At 41.4% G+C, this 16,591-nt stretch overlaps 1 protein-coding gene across 1 annotated transcript in view; it reads right to left on the reverse strand.

Annotated features, from left to right (window-relative positions):
• Positions 1 to 15,146, reverse strand: part of tmco4 (transmembrane and coiled-coil domains 4) — a 21,650-nt gene extending 6,504 nt beyond the window's left edge. Inside the window, exons 1-13 of the mRNA XM_046343929.1 lie at positions 14,927 to 15,146; positions 14,234 to 14,384; positions 13,890 to 14,064; positions 13,641 to 13,668; positions 13,405 to 13,534; positions 12,932 to 13,029; positions 11,057 to 11,200; positions 10,766 to 10,885; positions 10,251 to 10,415; positions 9,406 to 9,542; positions 5,303 to 5,387; positions 4,910 to 5,027; positions 4,504 to 4,621 (exon numbers count right to left, since the gene is read on the reverse strand). Of these exons, the coding sequence (XP_046199885.1) occupies positions 4,504 to 4,621; positions 4,910 to 5,027; positions 5,303 to 5,387; positions 9,406 to 9,542; positions 10,251 to 10,415; positions 10,766 to 10,885; positions 11,057 to 11,200; positions 12,932 to 13,029; positions 13,405 to 13,534; positions 13,641 to 13,668; positions 13,890 to 14,064; positions 14,234 to 14,384; positions 14,927 to 14,978 (1,521 nt within the window). The 5' untranslated portion in view covers positions 14,979 to 15,146. The remainder of the gene's footprint in view (positions 1 to 4,503; positions 4,622 to 4,909; positions 5,028 to 5,302; positions 5,388 to 9,405; positions 9,543 to 10,250; positions 10,416 to 10,765; positions 10,886 to 11,056; positions 11,201 to 12,931; positions 13,030 to 13,404; positions 13,535 to 13,640; positions 13,669 to 13,889; positions 14,065 to 14,233; positions 14,385 to 14,926) is intronic.
• Positions 15,147 to 16,591: the final 1,445 nt, after the last annotated feature.

Below are 16,591 nucleotides of genomic sequence, written 5' to 3' on the forward strand. Positions count from 1 at the left end.
CAAGCAAAACTAAATGCATGCTCTTCAACCGATCGCTGCCCGCACACGCCTACCCAGTCTAGCATCACTACTCTGAACAGTTCTGAAGATGTGGATGTTAAGGGAATTTTTATCAATAATGACTAATTATGTATACATTTCAAGGACTGACTAAGAATACTATTATGTTCCTGTATATGTATGCATTTTCTTTTTAATCCTAGTACTGAATATAATGTGCGTAAATATAATCAAGAATTAGAACAATGACTGTCTGTTCCTTGGTAGAAATGAATGAACTATATCGCCAGACTGGCTAGAATGCTTATCTACACAAGCTGGCCTTGGCTCTAGACGATGTGGGAAGGCTTGAGAACTTATACAGCCTTTGTACCAGTGTCAAGAAGAGACGGAACAGTTAGAAAACGCTGACGTCATTTTCAGTTTATAACCTGTGATAAAATGTATCATGGGCAGTACTCTCGAGAATAAACACAGCTGGTTGATTTCAAAGACTGGTCTCTGTCCATTTTATACAAATAAGAGTCTTACAAATTCTTATGAATTGACAGAGTGTTTAATTTGAATTGGGTATTAAAACAGAGGAATTTAATTCCTGTAACAGTGGACAACTACAAATACCTAGGTGTATGGTTAGACTTTAAACTCTCCTTCCAGACACACATTAAGCATCTCTAATCCAAAATTAAATCTAGAATTTTGCTACAAAGCATCCTTCACTCATACAGCCGAACATACCCTCGTAAAAATGACTATCCTACCGATCCTTGACTTTGGTGAAGTCATTTAGAAAATATCCTCCAACACTCTACCTAGCAAATTGAATGTAGTCTATCACAGTGCCATCCGTTTTGTCACCAAAGCCCCATATACAGTGGGGCAAAAAAGTATTTAGTCAGCCACCAATTGTGCAAGTTCTCCCACTTAAAAAAATGATGAAAATTACAGGCCTCTCTCATAGGTACACTTCAACTATGACAGACAAAATAAGGGAAAAAAATCCAGAAAATCACATTGTAGGATTTTTTATGAATTTATTTGCATTATGGTGGAAAATAAGTATTTGGTCACCTACAAACAAGCAAGATTTCTGGCTCTCACAGACCTGTAACTTCTTCTTTAAGAGACTCCTCTGTCCTCCACTCGTTATTTGTATTAATGGCACCTGTTTGAACTTGTTATCACTATAAAAAAGACACCTGTCCACAACCTCAAACAGTCACACTCCAAACTCCATTATGGCCAAGACCAAAGAGCTGTCAAAGGACACCAGAAACAAAATTGTAGACCTGCACCAGGCTGGGAAGACTGAATATGCAATAGGTAAGCAGCTTGGTTTGAAGAAATCAACTGTGGGAGCAATTATTAGGAAATGGAAGACATACAAGAGCACTGATAATCTCCCTCGATCTGGGGCTCCACGCAAGATCTCACCCCGTGGGATCAAAATGATCACAAGAACGTTGAGCAAAAATCCCAGAACCACACGGGGGGACCTAGTGAATGACCTGCAGAGAGCTGGGACCAAAGTAACAAAGCCTACCATCAGTAACACACTAAGCCACCAGGGACTCAAATCCTGCAGTGCCAGACTTGTCCCCCTGCTTAAGCCAGTACATGTCCAGGCCCGTCTGAAGTTTGCTAGAGAGCATTTGGATGATCCAGAAGAAGATTGGGAGAATGTCATATGGTCAGATGAAACCAAAATATAACTTTTTGGTAAAAACTCAACACGTCATGTTTGGAGGACAAAGAATGCTGAGTTGCATCCAAAGAACACAATACCTACTGTGAAGCATGGAGGTGGAAACATCATGCTTTGGGGCTGTTTTTCTGCAAAGGGACCAGGACGACTGATCCGTGTAAAGGGAAGAATGAATGGGGCCATGTATCGTGAGATTGAGTGAAAACCTCCTTCCATCAGCAAGGGCATTGAAGATGAAACGTGGCTGGGTCTTTCAGCATGACAATGATCCCAAACACACCACCCGGGCAACGAAGAAGTGGCTTCGTAAGAAGCATTTCAAGGTCCTGGAGTGGCCTAGCCAGTCTCCAGATCTCAACCCCATAGACATTTTTTGGAGGGGGTTGAAAGTCCGTGTTGCCCAGCAACAGCCCCCAAACATCACTGCTCTAAAGGAGATCTGCATGGAGGAATGGGCCAAAATACCAGCAACAGTGTGTGAAAACCTTGTGAAGACTTACAGAAAACGTTTGATCTCTCATTGCCAACAAAGGGTAAATAACAAAGTGTTGAGATAACAAAAGATTATTGACCAAATACTTATTTTCCACCATAATTTGCAAATAAATTCATTAAAAAATCCTACAATGTGATTTTGTGGATTTTGTTTTCTAATTTTGTCTGTCATAGTTAAAGTGTACCTACGATGAAAATTACAGGTCTCTCTCATCTTTTTAAGTGGGAGAACTTGCACAATTGGTGGCTGACCAAATACTTTTTTGCCCCACTGTACTATCCACCACTGCGACCTGTATGCTCTCGTTGGGTGGCCCTCGCTTCATATTTGTCGCCAAACCCACTGGCTCCAGGTCATCTGTAAGTCTTTGTTTGGTAAAGCCCCACCTTATATCAGCTCACTGGTTACCATAGCAGCACCCACCCGTAGCACGTGCTCCAGCAGGTATATTTCACAGGTCACCCCTAAAGCCAACTCCTCCTTTGGCCGCCTTTCCTTCCAGTTCTATACTGCCAATGACTGGAACAAATTGCAAAAATCACTGAAGCTGGAGACTTAAATCTCCCTAACTAACTTTAAGCATCAGCTGTTAGAGCAGCTTACCGATCATTGCACCTGTACAATGCCCATCTGTAAATAGCCCACCCAACTACCTCATCCCCATATTGTTTTTTTAGTTCCTTTGCACCCCAGTATCTCTACTTGCACATTCATCTTCTGCACATCTATCACTCCACTGTTAAATTGCTAAATTGAAATTATTTCGCCACTATGGCCCATTTATTGCCTTACCTCCCTAATCTTACTACATTTGCACACAATGTATATAGACTTTTCTATTGTGTTTTTGACTGTACGTTTGTTTATCCCATGTGTAACTGTGTTGCTTGTGTCACACTGCTTTGCTCCATCTAGGCCAGGTCGCAGTTGTAAATGAGAACTTGTTCTCAACTGGCCTACCTGGTTAACTTCATTGGGATAGGGGGCAGTATTTTCACATCCGGATGAAATGCGTGTCCAAAGTAAACTGCCTGTTACCCAGGCCCAGAAACTAAGATATGCATATTATTAGTACATTTGGATAGAAAACACTGAACTTTCTAAAACTGTTTGAACAATGTCTGTGAGTATAACATAACTTATTTGGCAGGCGTAACCCCGAGGACAAACCATTCAGATCTTTTTTTGTGTTTTTGTTTTGTTTTTTGAGGTCCCTCTTTTCAATGGATTTTCATTGGGATTCCAGATTTCTAAGGGGCAGGCTTGCAGTTCCTATCGCTTCCACTGGATGTCAAACTTCTTTAGATATTGGTTGAGGTTTTTCCTTTGAGAAAAGAAGAAGTAACACTGTTCAGAATGAAGCTCGAGGGAAGTGTACTCTTTGTTAGAGGCGTGTGACCTGAACAGCACGCTCTACTTCTTTTTCTCTGGTATGAAACAGTTTATCCCGTCTTAAATTTAATCTATTATTTACGTTAAAAAATACCTAAAGTTGTATCAGGAATGTTATTTGAAATGTTTGGAAAAAGATTACAGGTAACTTTTCAGATATTTTGCAGTTATGTCGCGCGTTTTGGAACCGGTGTTTTTCAAAATCAAATGCGCCAAATAAATTGACATTTTGGATATATATCAACGGAATGAATTGAGCAAAAGGACCATTTGTGATGCTTACGGGACATATTGGGAGTGCCAAAAGAGGAAGATCTTCAAAGGTAAGGCATTAAATATATCTTTATTTCTATGTTTTGTGTCACGCCTGGCAGGTTGAAATATGATTGTCTGTGTTTGTTTGCGGAGGTGCTATACTCAGATAATAGCATATTATGTTTTCGCCGTAAAGCCTTTTTGAAATCTGACATGCTGGCTGGATTCACAACAAGTGTAGCTTTAATTTGGTGTCTTGTATGTGTGATTTCCTGAAAGTTTAATTTGGCGCTCTGCATTTTCACTGGATGTTTGCCAGGTGGAACGCGACCGTCCCACATATCCCAGAAAAGTTTAAAAAAGGTGAAATAAAAATCACCAGGCGAGTCGGTACTGCACAGTGATGTGTGAATTCTCCCTCTGCTTACAGCTGGTAGTCAGTGACTTCAGGCAAATTATTTTGTTATGCAGCATGTGCTAAACAACAACAGTCAGTACTAAACAACAACAGTCAGTGCAATAACAAAAGCACAATGATGCTGTGTTGGATAGAAAATAAATGGACTAAGCTGAAACCTAGCGTCATGCAATGTCATGTAAAAGCTGCCACTTTTCATTTGGAAATGACTAATTGAGGTACAATAGTGTAACTCACCACAGAAGATAGATCCACGTTGAATATGCGGCGATCATTCAAGCTGATTGGCTGAAGCCCTGCAACAGACAGCTGTGCCGACGAACCCCTGTAGACGTATCCCAGTAGCCAGTCCCCTCTGACAGGTTGATGGAACAATTAATAAAAACCACAGCACCTTTCTATCATGAATGTGCTCTTTATCAATGAAGAGACTAAATCATTTATATGCATACTTATTCCATTCCTAGTAGATAAAGAATGCATGCATATGAAAAATATATTACATTTTTCTCATTTCGAAATGGTCATATACATTAATATATTTAGTTGAAAATAGCTCAAATTCAAAACTTGCTGTATACATATTTTGCGTCACCAAGACAACAATCTCACCCCCAAAGGTATGATGGGATATCTTTCTCACCTGCAGTATCCATTCACTATCTTCCCAGCGACCACCTTGACCATTCTCTCCCAGGCTTGGGCGGTGCCATCTACTGGGGCACCCAATAGGACAACATCCTCCACCACGCCCTCACAATCTGAGACCATGTACAACAGGATAGAAAAAGAGATATTGTTAATTTGAACAGTTCTGTATTGCAGTTGTGTGTGTGTGTAAGCGGTGACATGTATCTGGCAAAAATCTCACAAAAATGAATATTTTGATTAATAGATCAAAAGCATACCTAGATGATTATGCAAAATCTTTGAAGGCATTTCAGTTAAATGCAACAATACAATTTGACGATTGTTAGGCTTGTTACACTCTAGAGTATGTATAAAGTCAGGCAAGGGTTTAGTGTGCTTGCTATACCTTGATCTTTGGCAAGTTCCTGAAGGCAGAAGTAGATAACCCTCGCTCCAAGACTGAAGCCAATGAGACTGACAGGACGCTTTCCCTTTAAAAACACCAATACTGATTTGTTGACACTACAAACATCATGACACAGGCTTTCAAAATCCAGATAATTGTAAACACATCTCCAGCAAAAACATCTATAAAATCTAACTTTAGTTGTATAAAGATATGTCCATTGTAAAACCTTCAATGTAAATGTTCAAATGACAATGACAATTACAGCTAGGGCTCAGTGATATGGCATATAAATCATATCTGGATTTAATTTTAATTTACAGGATTTTCACAATATTTTTTACACACTGCATTTCAAACAGTCTGCAATAATCTAATGAATTCAGTGCTTGTAAAATTATACCTAGGATAAATAATCCTTCCACAACCATAAGACCCACTAATAATTTAATTATTTTTATTAAAATGGTTTAAACCAGCATTTTTGCAAAAATCACTGATCTGGCTATGAAAATGCCCTTTTTGTCTCAAATTTAACCAGAACCATGCATAATGCAGTCACTAATAACGAATAACTTCTTGTAGCAGGCATTTAAAAAAATAACAGGTCTCAAACAAATCTCTCAAGCACAAGCCCACGTGCTTGTGAGTAGCCAGCTCATCTTTATATTTCAAGTTAAACCAAATTAGCAATGTTGTTGATATATTTTGCGAGTTTTCATACCCCTCCAGCAACTTGTATTGGTAAAAGATTCTAGCAACAAATTCAATTACTTTTTCAGGCTGCCTTCAGGGAGTTATGACACCAAAAGGTTACTAATGGTTTTGAAAAGTATTCACCAACTTTTCCCACTTTCCCAATTCTGCCACAAATGAGAGCAGGAGAAGCTGTCTTTGCAACAGAAGTCACAGCAACTTCGCACACACAGGTGTAGAAGCACAAGGGATGGGGGTGAAAATCTACGTCGGGGACCGCAGCAAGGCAAGTTGGTGTTGTGACGTCGTCACGGAAAAACATAATCTAGCGACAAATCAAGGAGCCAATAGCAGATCTCCCTGAAAAATACCTTTATTTAACTAGGCAAGTCAGTTAAGAATTTTTATTTTATTTACAATGACGGCCTACCCAAGACGACACTGGGCCAATTGTGCACCACCTCTTTGAGACTCCCAATCACGGCCAGAGGTGATACAGCCTGAATTCGAACCAGGTACTGTAGTGACGCCTCTTGCACTGAGATGCAGTGCCTTAGATCGCTGTGCCACTCAGGAAACTAATGCACACTGCTTGCTAGCTAACAAGGTAGAACAGCTGAACTGTTATGAACACACCCCTCTGTCCATCTCCAACTGTTTGGACAGCATGCTAGCCTGTCCACTTTGTTCAAACTGCGCATTCATTTTCCAGAACCAATGTTAATTGATGCTCCTGTTTTAGTAGTGACTGTTCTGAGTGCAATTTGAAGAGTTGAGACAGAAAAAGGGCATTGTTAGAAAGGTTAAGTTCTTTTAAAGTAAAATCATGTCTCAATGTCTTTCGGTGTCCATGTGACCTATTCTGTTGGACCAAACCTCAATTGCAAATAGCAAGTTGAAACCGTTTGTCAGAGAGGAAGAAGTGATCTCTCTTCTTTGTTGTTGTGAGTGGCAGAGGCTTGGTGTGTGTGTGTGTGTGTGTGTGTGTGTGTAAATGGGAAGGTGCACAGTCACAGCAGAAGAAGTGAAGGAGACAAATAGACATGAGAACAAGTGGACATTAACGCTCATACAAAAATTAAATAAAACTCCATTATTGCGATATCAAGATATTTCAAATACGTCTCACATCATTTTTATTCATTTGATGTATCGCCAAGCCCCAATTACAGCTACAGTGTCTCTGTAATTATTTAGACAGTGAAGCCTTTTTTATTCTTTTGGCTCTATACTCCAAAAGTTACGATTTGAAATCATAACAATGACTATAAGGTTAAAGTGCAGACTGTCAGCTTTAATTTTAGGGTATACTACATCAAGCCTGTGACTCTTTGTTTTGGTTGTTTCAGATGATTTTGTGCCCAACAGAAATTAATGGTAAATAATGTACTGTGCCATTTTGGAGTCACTTTCATTTTAAATAAGAATATAATATGTTTCTAAACACTTCTACATTAATGTACAGTGGGGCAAAAAAGTATTTAGTCAGCCACCAATTGTGCAAGTTCTCCCACTTAAAAAGATGAGAGAGGCCTGTAATTTTCATCATAGGTACACTTCAACTATGACAGACAAAATTAGGAAAAAAATCCAGAAAATCACATTGTAGGATTTTTGAATGAATTTATTTGCAAATTATGGTGGAAAATAAGTATTTGGTCACCTACAAATAAGCAAGATTTCTGGCTCTCACAGACCTGTAACTTCTTCTTTAAGAGACTCCTCTGTCCTCCACTCGTTACCTGTATTAATGGCACCTGTTTGAACTTGTTATCAGTATAAAAGACACCTGTCCACAACCTCAAACAGTCACACTCCAAACTCCACTATGGCCAAGACCAAAGAGCTGTCAAAGGACACCAGAAACAAAATTTTAGACCTGCACCAGGCTGGGAAGACTGAATCTGCAATAGGTAAGCAGCTTGGTTTGAAGAAATCAACTGTGGGAGCAATTATTAGGAAATGGAAGACATACAAGACCACTGATAATCTCCCTCGACACGGGGGGACCTAGTGAATGACCTTCAGAGAGCTGGGACCAAAGTAACAAAGCCTACCATCAGTAACACACTAAGCCACCAGGGACTCAAATCCTGCAGTGCCAGACTTGTCCCCCTGCTTAAGCAGTACATGTCCAGGCCCGTCTGAAGTTTGCTAGAGAGCATTTGGATGATCCAGAAGAAGATTGAGAGAATATCATATGGTCAGATGAAACCAAAATATAACTTTTTGGTAAAAACTCAACTCGTCGTGTTTGGAGGACAAAGAATGCTGAGTTGCATCCAAAGAACACCATACCTACTGTGAAGCATGGGGGTGGAAACATCATGCTTTGGGGCTGTTTTTCTGCAAAGTGACCAGGACGACTGATCCGTGTAAAGGATAGAATGAATGGGGCCATGTATCGTGAGATTTTGAGTGAAAGCCTCCTTCCATCAGCCAGGGCATTGAAGATGAAACGTGGCTGGGTCTTTCAGCATGACAATGATCCCAAACACGCCACCTGGGCAACGAAGGAGTGGCTTCGTAAGAAGCATTTCAAGGTCCTGGAGTGGCCTAGCCAGTCTCCAGATCTCAACCACATAGAAAAGCTTTGGAGGGAGTTACAAGTCCATGTTGCCCAGCAACAGCCCCAAAACATCACTGCTCTAGAGGAGATCTGCATGGAGGAATGGGCCAAAATACCAGCAACAGTATGTGAAAACCTTATGAAGACTTACAGAAAACGTTTGACCTCTGTCATTGCCAACAAAGGGTATTTAACAAAGTATTGAGATAACCTTTGTTATTGACCAAATACTTATTTTCCACCATAATTTGCAAATAAATTCATTAATATCCTACAATGTGATTTTCTGGATTTTCTTTTCTCATTTTGTCTGTCATAGCTGAAGTGTACCTATGATGAAAATTACAGGCCTCTCTCATCTTTTTAAGTGGGAGAACTTGCACAATTGGTGGCTGACTAAATACTTTTTTGCCCCATTATAGATGCTACCATGATTACAGATAATCCTGAATGTATCGTGAATAATGATACACACGTGAATTTGTCCCAATACTTTTGCTCCACTGGGGGGGGACTATGTACAAAAAGTGCTGTAATATCGAAAAGGTTCACCCATAATGGGTGTAAAGACCCTCAAATTAAAGGTGACAGCCTGCACTTCAACCTCAGTCATTATTATTTGATTTCACATCCAAACCTTTGAAGTATAGAGCCAAAAGAAGAAAAAAATGCTTCACTGTCCCAATAATTAGAGGGCACTGTAAATCTATATTTCATCCAAACTTAAACATATTTACTTATGTAATTAACAAGAGATCCCTGTTTCAACGGGATTGAATCCTACTGAGCGGTCATGCTGGTGTGTGGTGGCAGCTGTTGTCAGCAGTGAGAAGCGTACCTGCTGCCTACTCCTCAGCACCTGAGCGAGGTGTTTTCCCACCTCGGCTGAGCGACTAAGACACACAGACCAGGGATTGTCTATAACACTGGCCACCGCGAGCAGAGAGGCAGGCCACGTGAGAGCAGTCACAATACCTAGACAGGGACAAGTAGGGGAAAGAGCTTCTCAGTAGTGGAGGGTTACTAGGCTATCTATGAGACTGGAGGACAACACTCAATTTAGGATGCTGGTTGGAATTCAACAATCAAACTTGCTATGTTCATGGAAAAGTTTTACTTTAAACAAAAATGTATTTAGACTTTGTTTCTACAGTGCAGGATTAATTGAGTGAGGGGCATGTTCAAAGTTGGTTGTTGAACTCCTGGGTGAAACCGGAAAGAATTCTCAATGGTGTATCCTACTACAAAATCCTATTCAACCAAACAAAGGATCATTTAACTCAGTCACATTGCTTGCATATAAACTCACATGGCCCCTTATTTCCACCCACACAAATATCAAAGGAACCCTCAGGCTTCTTTCTAACAGCTGTTGCCGACGTTCTACCAGACAAGCCTCCGCATCACGACGTGTCATCCCTATTGATGGCATTTTCAGCACAAGATACTGTAACCCGTAAAAATATGCCTCCCCTTGACAAGATCAACCTAAGGTATCGTCTGTTCAACCAGCTTCTCTGAATGTATCCCTCTATGTCTTCCCTCTCATTTCAATGCAATATCTGTCTAATTAAATAAATACAAATTTGTACAATTCAGTGGAATTCCACTCTACATTTTTTTTTAAACAACTAGCCAGGGGTGAGGCATGTTCTGATGGGGAGGCGTGGTGTGATTACCTACCTGACAGTACGGTATACTTGAGGGCCTCCTGGGCCACCATGCTGACCAGGCCGTCGAGAAGAGCAGCCATGGTGGAACCCAGGTCCCGAAGGAAACGAGACTCCCACACCAGACAGTACTGCTCCCCACACGCACCCAGACTGCACCAAGGAGCCTGGAAAGAACCTGAGGGTGGGAGAGGGGACAGGAAGTGGGAGTTCAGCAAAGTGGATACCGGTAAGTGTGCGTCCCATGAAACTATTAGTTGTAATAGTGATAGACACCGATACGGAAAATCTATATCAGTTGCATTTTTTCAATTTGCTACCGATATCATATGGTGTTATGAATAACATTGCAACTTTCTGTTCCGTCAAGATTCTCTTACATTTTGCCTCCATGGGTTTGTAAAGCATGTACAGTAGATGACCTTGGTAGTTTTTAAGTGGCAGTCAGTGTATGTGGACACAGTTTGATGTTAATATTATTGATGGTAAATTCTAAAGTGAGACTGGTGAGAGGTTATGCTTGCTCACTGTATTTTCCAGTGCACAGCCAGCCGGTTACAGCCACAGTCAGGTGTAGGTGCTTCCCTGAGCTCAGTGGCAGAAACTCAAACTCCTCTATTGCTCCCACCCGCTTATTCATCTTATAGCCTAGCGAGAGACAGAGAACGAGTGAGTGAGAAAATAAGGTAAATGATCAAAGGAAAGACATTCTGATCTCAAACAAAAAATGTAAAAAGTAGACAAACTATCACCAAAAAAAAAACAAGATCAACTATCTTCAAACACTGCCAAAGTCTCTTCATCTACCAGTGATCTCACCAGTTAAGCCAGCCCCTGCTGCTCCAAACAGGGAGGCCATGATGGCGATGCCAGTGGCTGAGCCCAGAACAGCCGCCCCTCCTGCCCCTAGTACGGCCGATGCCCCCGCCGCCACCAGTGGCGCCGCCAACCCGCCTGTCACACCTACAGTTAAAGTCGAAAGTTGAAATACACCGTAGCCAAATACATTTAAACTCAGTTTTTCACAATTCCTGACATTTAATCCTAGTAAAAATTACTGGTCTAAGGTCAGTTAGGATTACCACCTTATTTTAAGAATGCGAAATGTCAGAATAATAGTAGAGAATGATTTATTTCAGCTTTTATTTCTTTCATCACATTACCAGTGGGTCAGAAGTTCACATGCTACCAAATACTAATTGAGTGTATTGCCTTTAAAATTGTTTAATGTGGGTCAAACGTTTCGTGTAGCCTTCCACAAGCTTCCCACTGTAAGTTGGGTGAATTTTGGCCCATTCCTCCTGACAGAGCTGCTGTAACTGAGTAGGATTTGCCTCCATGCTCACACACACTTTTTTAGTTCTGCTCACAAATTTTCTATAGGATTGAGGTCAGGGCTTTGTGATGGCCACTCCAATACCTTTACTTTGTTGTCCTTAAACCATTTTGACTACTTTGGAAGTATGCTTGCGGTCATTGTCCATTTGGAAGACCCATTTGCGACCAAGCTTTAACTTCCAACTGATGTCTTGAGATGTTGCTTCAATATATTCACATAATTTTACACCTCATGATGCCATCTATTTTGTGAAGTGCATCAGTCCCTCCTGCAGCAAAGCACCCACACAACATGATACTGCCACCCCCATGCTTCACGGTTGGGATGGTGTTCTTCGGTTTGCAAGCCTCCCCCTTTCTCTCCAAACATAAAGATGGTCATTACAGCCAAACAGTTCTATTTTTGTTTCATCAGACCAGAGGACATTTCTCCAAAAAGTACGATCTTTGTCCCTATGTGCAGTTGAAAATCGTAGTCTGGCTTTTTTATGGCGTTTTTGGATCAGTGGCTTCTTCCTTGCGGAGCGGCCTTTCAGGTTATGTCGATATAGGACTCGTTTTACTGTGGATTTAGATACCTGGTTACCCGTTTGCTCCAGCATCTTCACAAGGTCCTTTGCTGTTGTTCTGGGATTGATTTGCACTTTTCACACCAAAGTACGTTCATCTCTAGGAGATGGAATGTGTCTCATTTCTGAACGGTATGGCGGCTGCGTGGTGTTTATACTTGCGTATTATTATTTGTACAGATGAACGTGGTACCTACAGGCGTTTGGAAATTGCTCCCAATGATGAACCAGACTTGTGGAGGTCTAAAATTTTGTTTCTGAGGTCTTAGCTGATTTATTTTGATTTTCCCATGATGTCAAGCAAAGAGGCACTGAGTTTGAAGGTAGGCCTTGAAATACATCCACAGCTACACCTCCAATTGACTCAAATAAAGTCAATTAGCCTATCAGAAGCTTCTAAAGCCATGACATCTTTTTCTGGAATTTTCCAAGCTGTTTAAAGGCACAGTCAACTTAGTATATGTAAACTTCTGACCCACCGGAATTGTGATACAGTGAATTATAAGTGAAATAATCTGTCTCTAAACAATTGTTGGAAAAATTACTTGTGTCATGTACAAAGTAGATGTCCTAACCAACTTGACAAAACTATAGTTTGTTAACAAGAAATTTGTGGAGTTGTCAAAAAACTAGTTTTAATGACTCCAACATAAGTGTATGTAAACTTTTGACTTCAACTGTACATTAAATAATGGCAGAAATTTCCAATGAGTGAGTAATACATTTTTGGGGGAATTTCTCAATGTTGCCTCTCATACTAGCAATTGGCCCAAGTAAAAGCACTGACCAATCACAGCTCCTCCGCCCACAGTGGCCAGGCCAATGAGAAGGTAGCGTCGTAATTTGCGTCCTCTCTCTTTTGTCTGTCGCCGAGATGACTCCTCTCTGAGAAATAAAAGACAATCTGAATATACAGTGAGATACATAATGTCTATAAACAATATATGTATTGGTGCATTCATATAGGCTTCTCAAAGACAATGTTTACAATGTGAAGGAAGTACTACAGTTTATGGTTACATGTTTCACCACAGGGTCATTCCATACTAAAAGCCAAACCAAGTAGACCATAAAGGATAAACAAACTTACTGTTGTAGTCAGTCCTGAGGCAAAGCAATGACACATAAAAGAGAGTTCACTGAATGTAATTACCCATGCAAAAATCACACTGCCGCCTACATGGTCAAACATTTTATCTAGTTAAACATCTTCATGATGAGGGAAATTTGTTTTAATTAATTATTCTCTCCCTCACTTACGCGGTCTCCACCACTCCCTCTCTCAGTCGTTCGCCCAGCGTCGCCTCAAACTCCTCCAGTTGCTGAGGGGACACTCGCAGTAGACAGCTGACATGGCGAATTAGGACTCGTGATCTGGAGTCATACAGGCCTGTGGACAAAGTATGTTTTGGTCACACTCAGAGACATTGTTAGTACTTTATGAACTTTCCAGTTATGATGAAGGCCAACACTACAAATTAATGTAAGCTACTTACCATCTTTGACGGAAAAAGACACAAGGTCCTGTGAGTGAGAGAGAATGACACAAGGAACTTGTGAATGATCTTAGAAGTGTCAGTATGCCCAAAGCGTACTTTGTTTTGAAGTACTGGGCCACAAACATAATAAGTTACATGCAGGTCACTTGTGCAAAAAAGAAAGAGAGAGCATGGTCATATCACCAATACACTGATTAATCATTCCAGCATTTGATTAGATATGTGCAGGGCAGTGACTGAACCCACCTGTGTGATGGGAGTGGCACCTGCAGACAGTAGTGGCTCAGCCTGAAGGATAGAGAGGAAGGTGTCGCTGCCCTCGAATCCCAGGCCTGCCAGAAAGGCCCCCATGACGGGCATCACCGACTCGTCCAGACCCAGCCATTGCACCAGCCCCTCCAGGTACAGCTCCCGGAAACACCTGTACAATGATTAGAGGACAAAAGATTAGGCAAAGCCAGCAAGACGTTCATATTCATATCAACAAATGCATTAAAATAACCTTACAGAAGGACAACCATCTCTGCATTGTTCCCCAATGCTGAAAAGGGCCCGTGTTAAACAGTTTGGTAACCCTTGCAGTACAGTACCTGTTCTCAGGTCCAGGAAACAGCTGGCCCAAGGAGACCCCACAGAGCCCAGCGTAGGCAAAGCGCCCTGGTTCAGTCAGCTGCTTGCCAATCACTGCCACAGCGATCGGTTCATCCGGCCTTTCTCGACCGGGCTTCTCCCCCCCTGGATCTGAAGATTTTGTCAGATAACGTTACTGTTATTACACAAGAACAAAATGTATCATATCTTGATAAAGGTTTGATACATCTGACATTTTCAACGATGCTGCACTAGAACAGTCAGTGAAAGGTAACAACAAATATACAAAAAATGTGCTAGCTAGCTACATGAAAAACAAATATTATCCTGCATCACGGAGAAATTCACTGAACCCAGGCAAAAATAAGTCCCCCAAAAAATATTTAGCAACTTGCTAGCTAGCTAACTCCTTCCATACACTGCCTCAAATGAGTACGTTCGCTAACTAGTTAGACAACAAAAATAAGTTACGTGTTCTAGTTAGCCATCTATCCAAATAAACTGGGGACTATGACACAAGTTATCTAGCTAATGTGCACTCACTGTTCGAAACAGCTGGCGGATAGATAGCTAACGTTAGCTATGTAACGTTAAGTTAGCTAGCTTACGTTAGCTGGTTTAAGTTAACTAGCTCGACAACCCCACTTTGGCACGTAGATGTTTCTTTATAAATGCAAAACATGATCGATTACCCTGAGTCAACACTGGATTAAAACAGTGTTGTTTCGATCTTTCCTCCTCCATTTCACTTTGTTAGCATGATGGCTCAGCTAGGTTGTTATGATCTACTTGTGGTTGAAAGTTCAATGAACTTTTTGCAGCTTGACCAAAGAGCTGACGCGTCCAAGCAAGGTCGTGTTCAAAATTGTAACGTTGAGACACCGCTTGTACAGACGTGTAACGATCTGAAACACCTCGTTCGTTCATTCGGCAAGAGTAAATGGATGAGGGGAAATTATTATATGTTCCCTCGATATTTATTGGAAAGGAGCATCAAGATCATCAACGTGCACTTTCACCATACTGTGAAGTACATCGTAACTTTTCATCTGTAGCCTAATAAACTGCATACTTTCAGTGTTGCCAACAAGCCCCGTGTGTTTTTGTCTCATTCCATTTACTAAGATGGATGGCACGCCATTAATGGACAATCTTGTCTATCTCTGCAGGAAAGTAGCCAGGGAGCTTGGCTATTTTTTCTATTTCTCCAGGGCTCTTAATTGTGCTTTAGAGTTTCCTCCACATTAAAAACGGACATGTACTGCAGTGCTTCGATGTTGTCTGGCAGTTTCACCCTCAACTCATTAGTGAGGGATATGGTGAAGGCTACACACCGCTTTCAGATATTGTTTTAATCCTCAGGCCAAGGTGGAGCTCAGCTGCATTTGACTCAAAAAGGTAACCATGGTACTGTTTGGGACTGATGTATCCATCTATTGGCCCTTTGAGTACATCAACATTTGCCAGTGGATTCAGCACCCTGCTGCTCACAGACTTGATCAGGCTAACCAAGCTGTCAAGTTGCTTAAGAGGAGCTACTTACTTTCCCCCCTTGATGGCCAACTGTACCTCACCCAGCACTGACTTCAAAAAAGTCAGATACAATATGTTTTGAGGATCACTGTACATGGAGTATAAAACCTCAGCCATGTAGCAGTGTTCACTGGATTTGGTGACTGCGAAATGCAGCCTAAGCTCCTCCCACTGGTCCAAAATGCATGAAATGCGGGTTCAATGGAGAGCCAACTTATGGTTATCTGTAAAGGTTTCTCCTCACAGTTGATGGTCTCATATATGGCTTTGTAGGCCTCCCTGGGCTTTGGAGACACTGAAAACCAGTTCTAAGTCTCTCGAACCAAGTACTCCACACTACGGGGGATGATGTCATTGGAAGCATGACTTACAGCAAGCTGCAGAGAGTGGCACACACCTTGAATAAGAACCAGATATTTGAGGCCATACGCCTCCTTCAGCACTTTATGGACCCCTTTGTTAATCCCTGTCATAATATAGGCATTGTCAGTCCCTATCCCCAGGAGTTTCTCTTTTTTAAGACAACACTTCTCGAGGAAAGCCACAACAGCACGGGCTATAGATTTGGCATCTCCTCCCTCCAACTCAGCAAGCCACAGAAATGTTGATACAATTGTCTGCTTGGTGTCACTAAAGTACCTTATGACAACCCCCGTGTACTTTGAAACATTTACATCCGTGGACTCATCAAGGAGGAGGCTGAAACGCTGGTCACCCACATTTGCAACCAACTTTTTCAGAAAGTATGGTGCTAGAACACCATGAATAATTTCACTGTGCACTTTGAAGTGGGTAGCAGCAGTGGAGTCTGAGAAAGCAGCTCT

Source organism: Oncorhynchus gorbuscha, linkage group LG03 (assembly GCF_021184085.1).
Source record: "Oncorhynchus gorbuscha isolate QuinsamMale2020 ecotype Even-year linkage group LG03, OgorEven_v1.0, whole genome shotgun sequence".
Classification (NCBI taxonomy): Eukaryota; Metazoa; Chordata; class Actinopteri; order Salmoniformes; family Salmonidae; genus Oncorhynchus; species Oncorhynchus gorbuscha.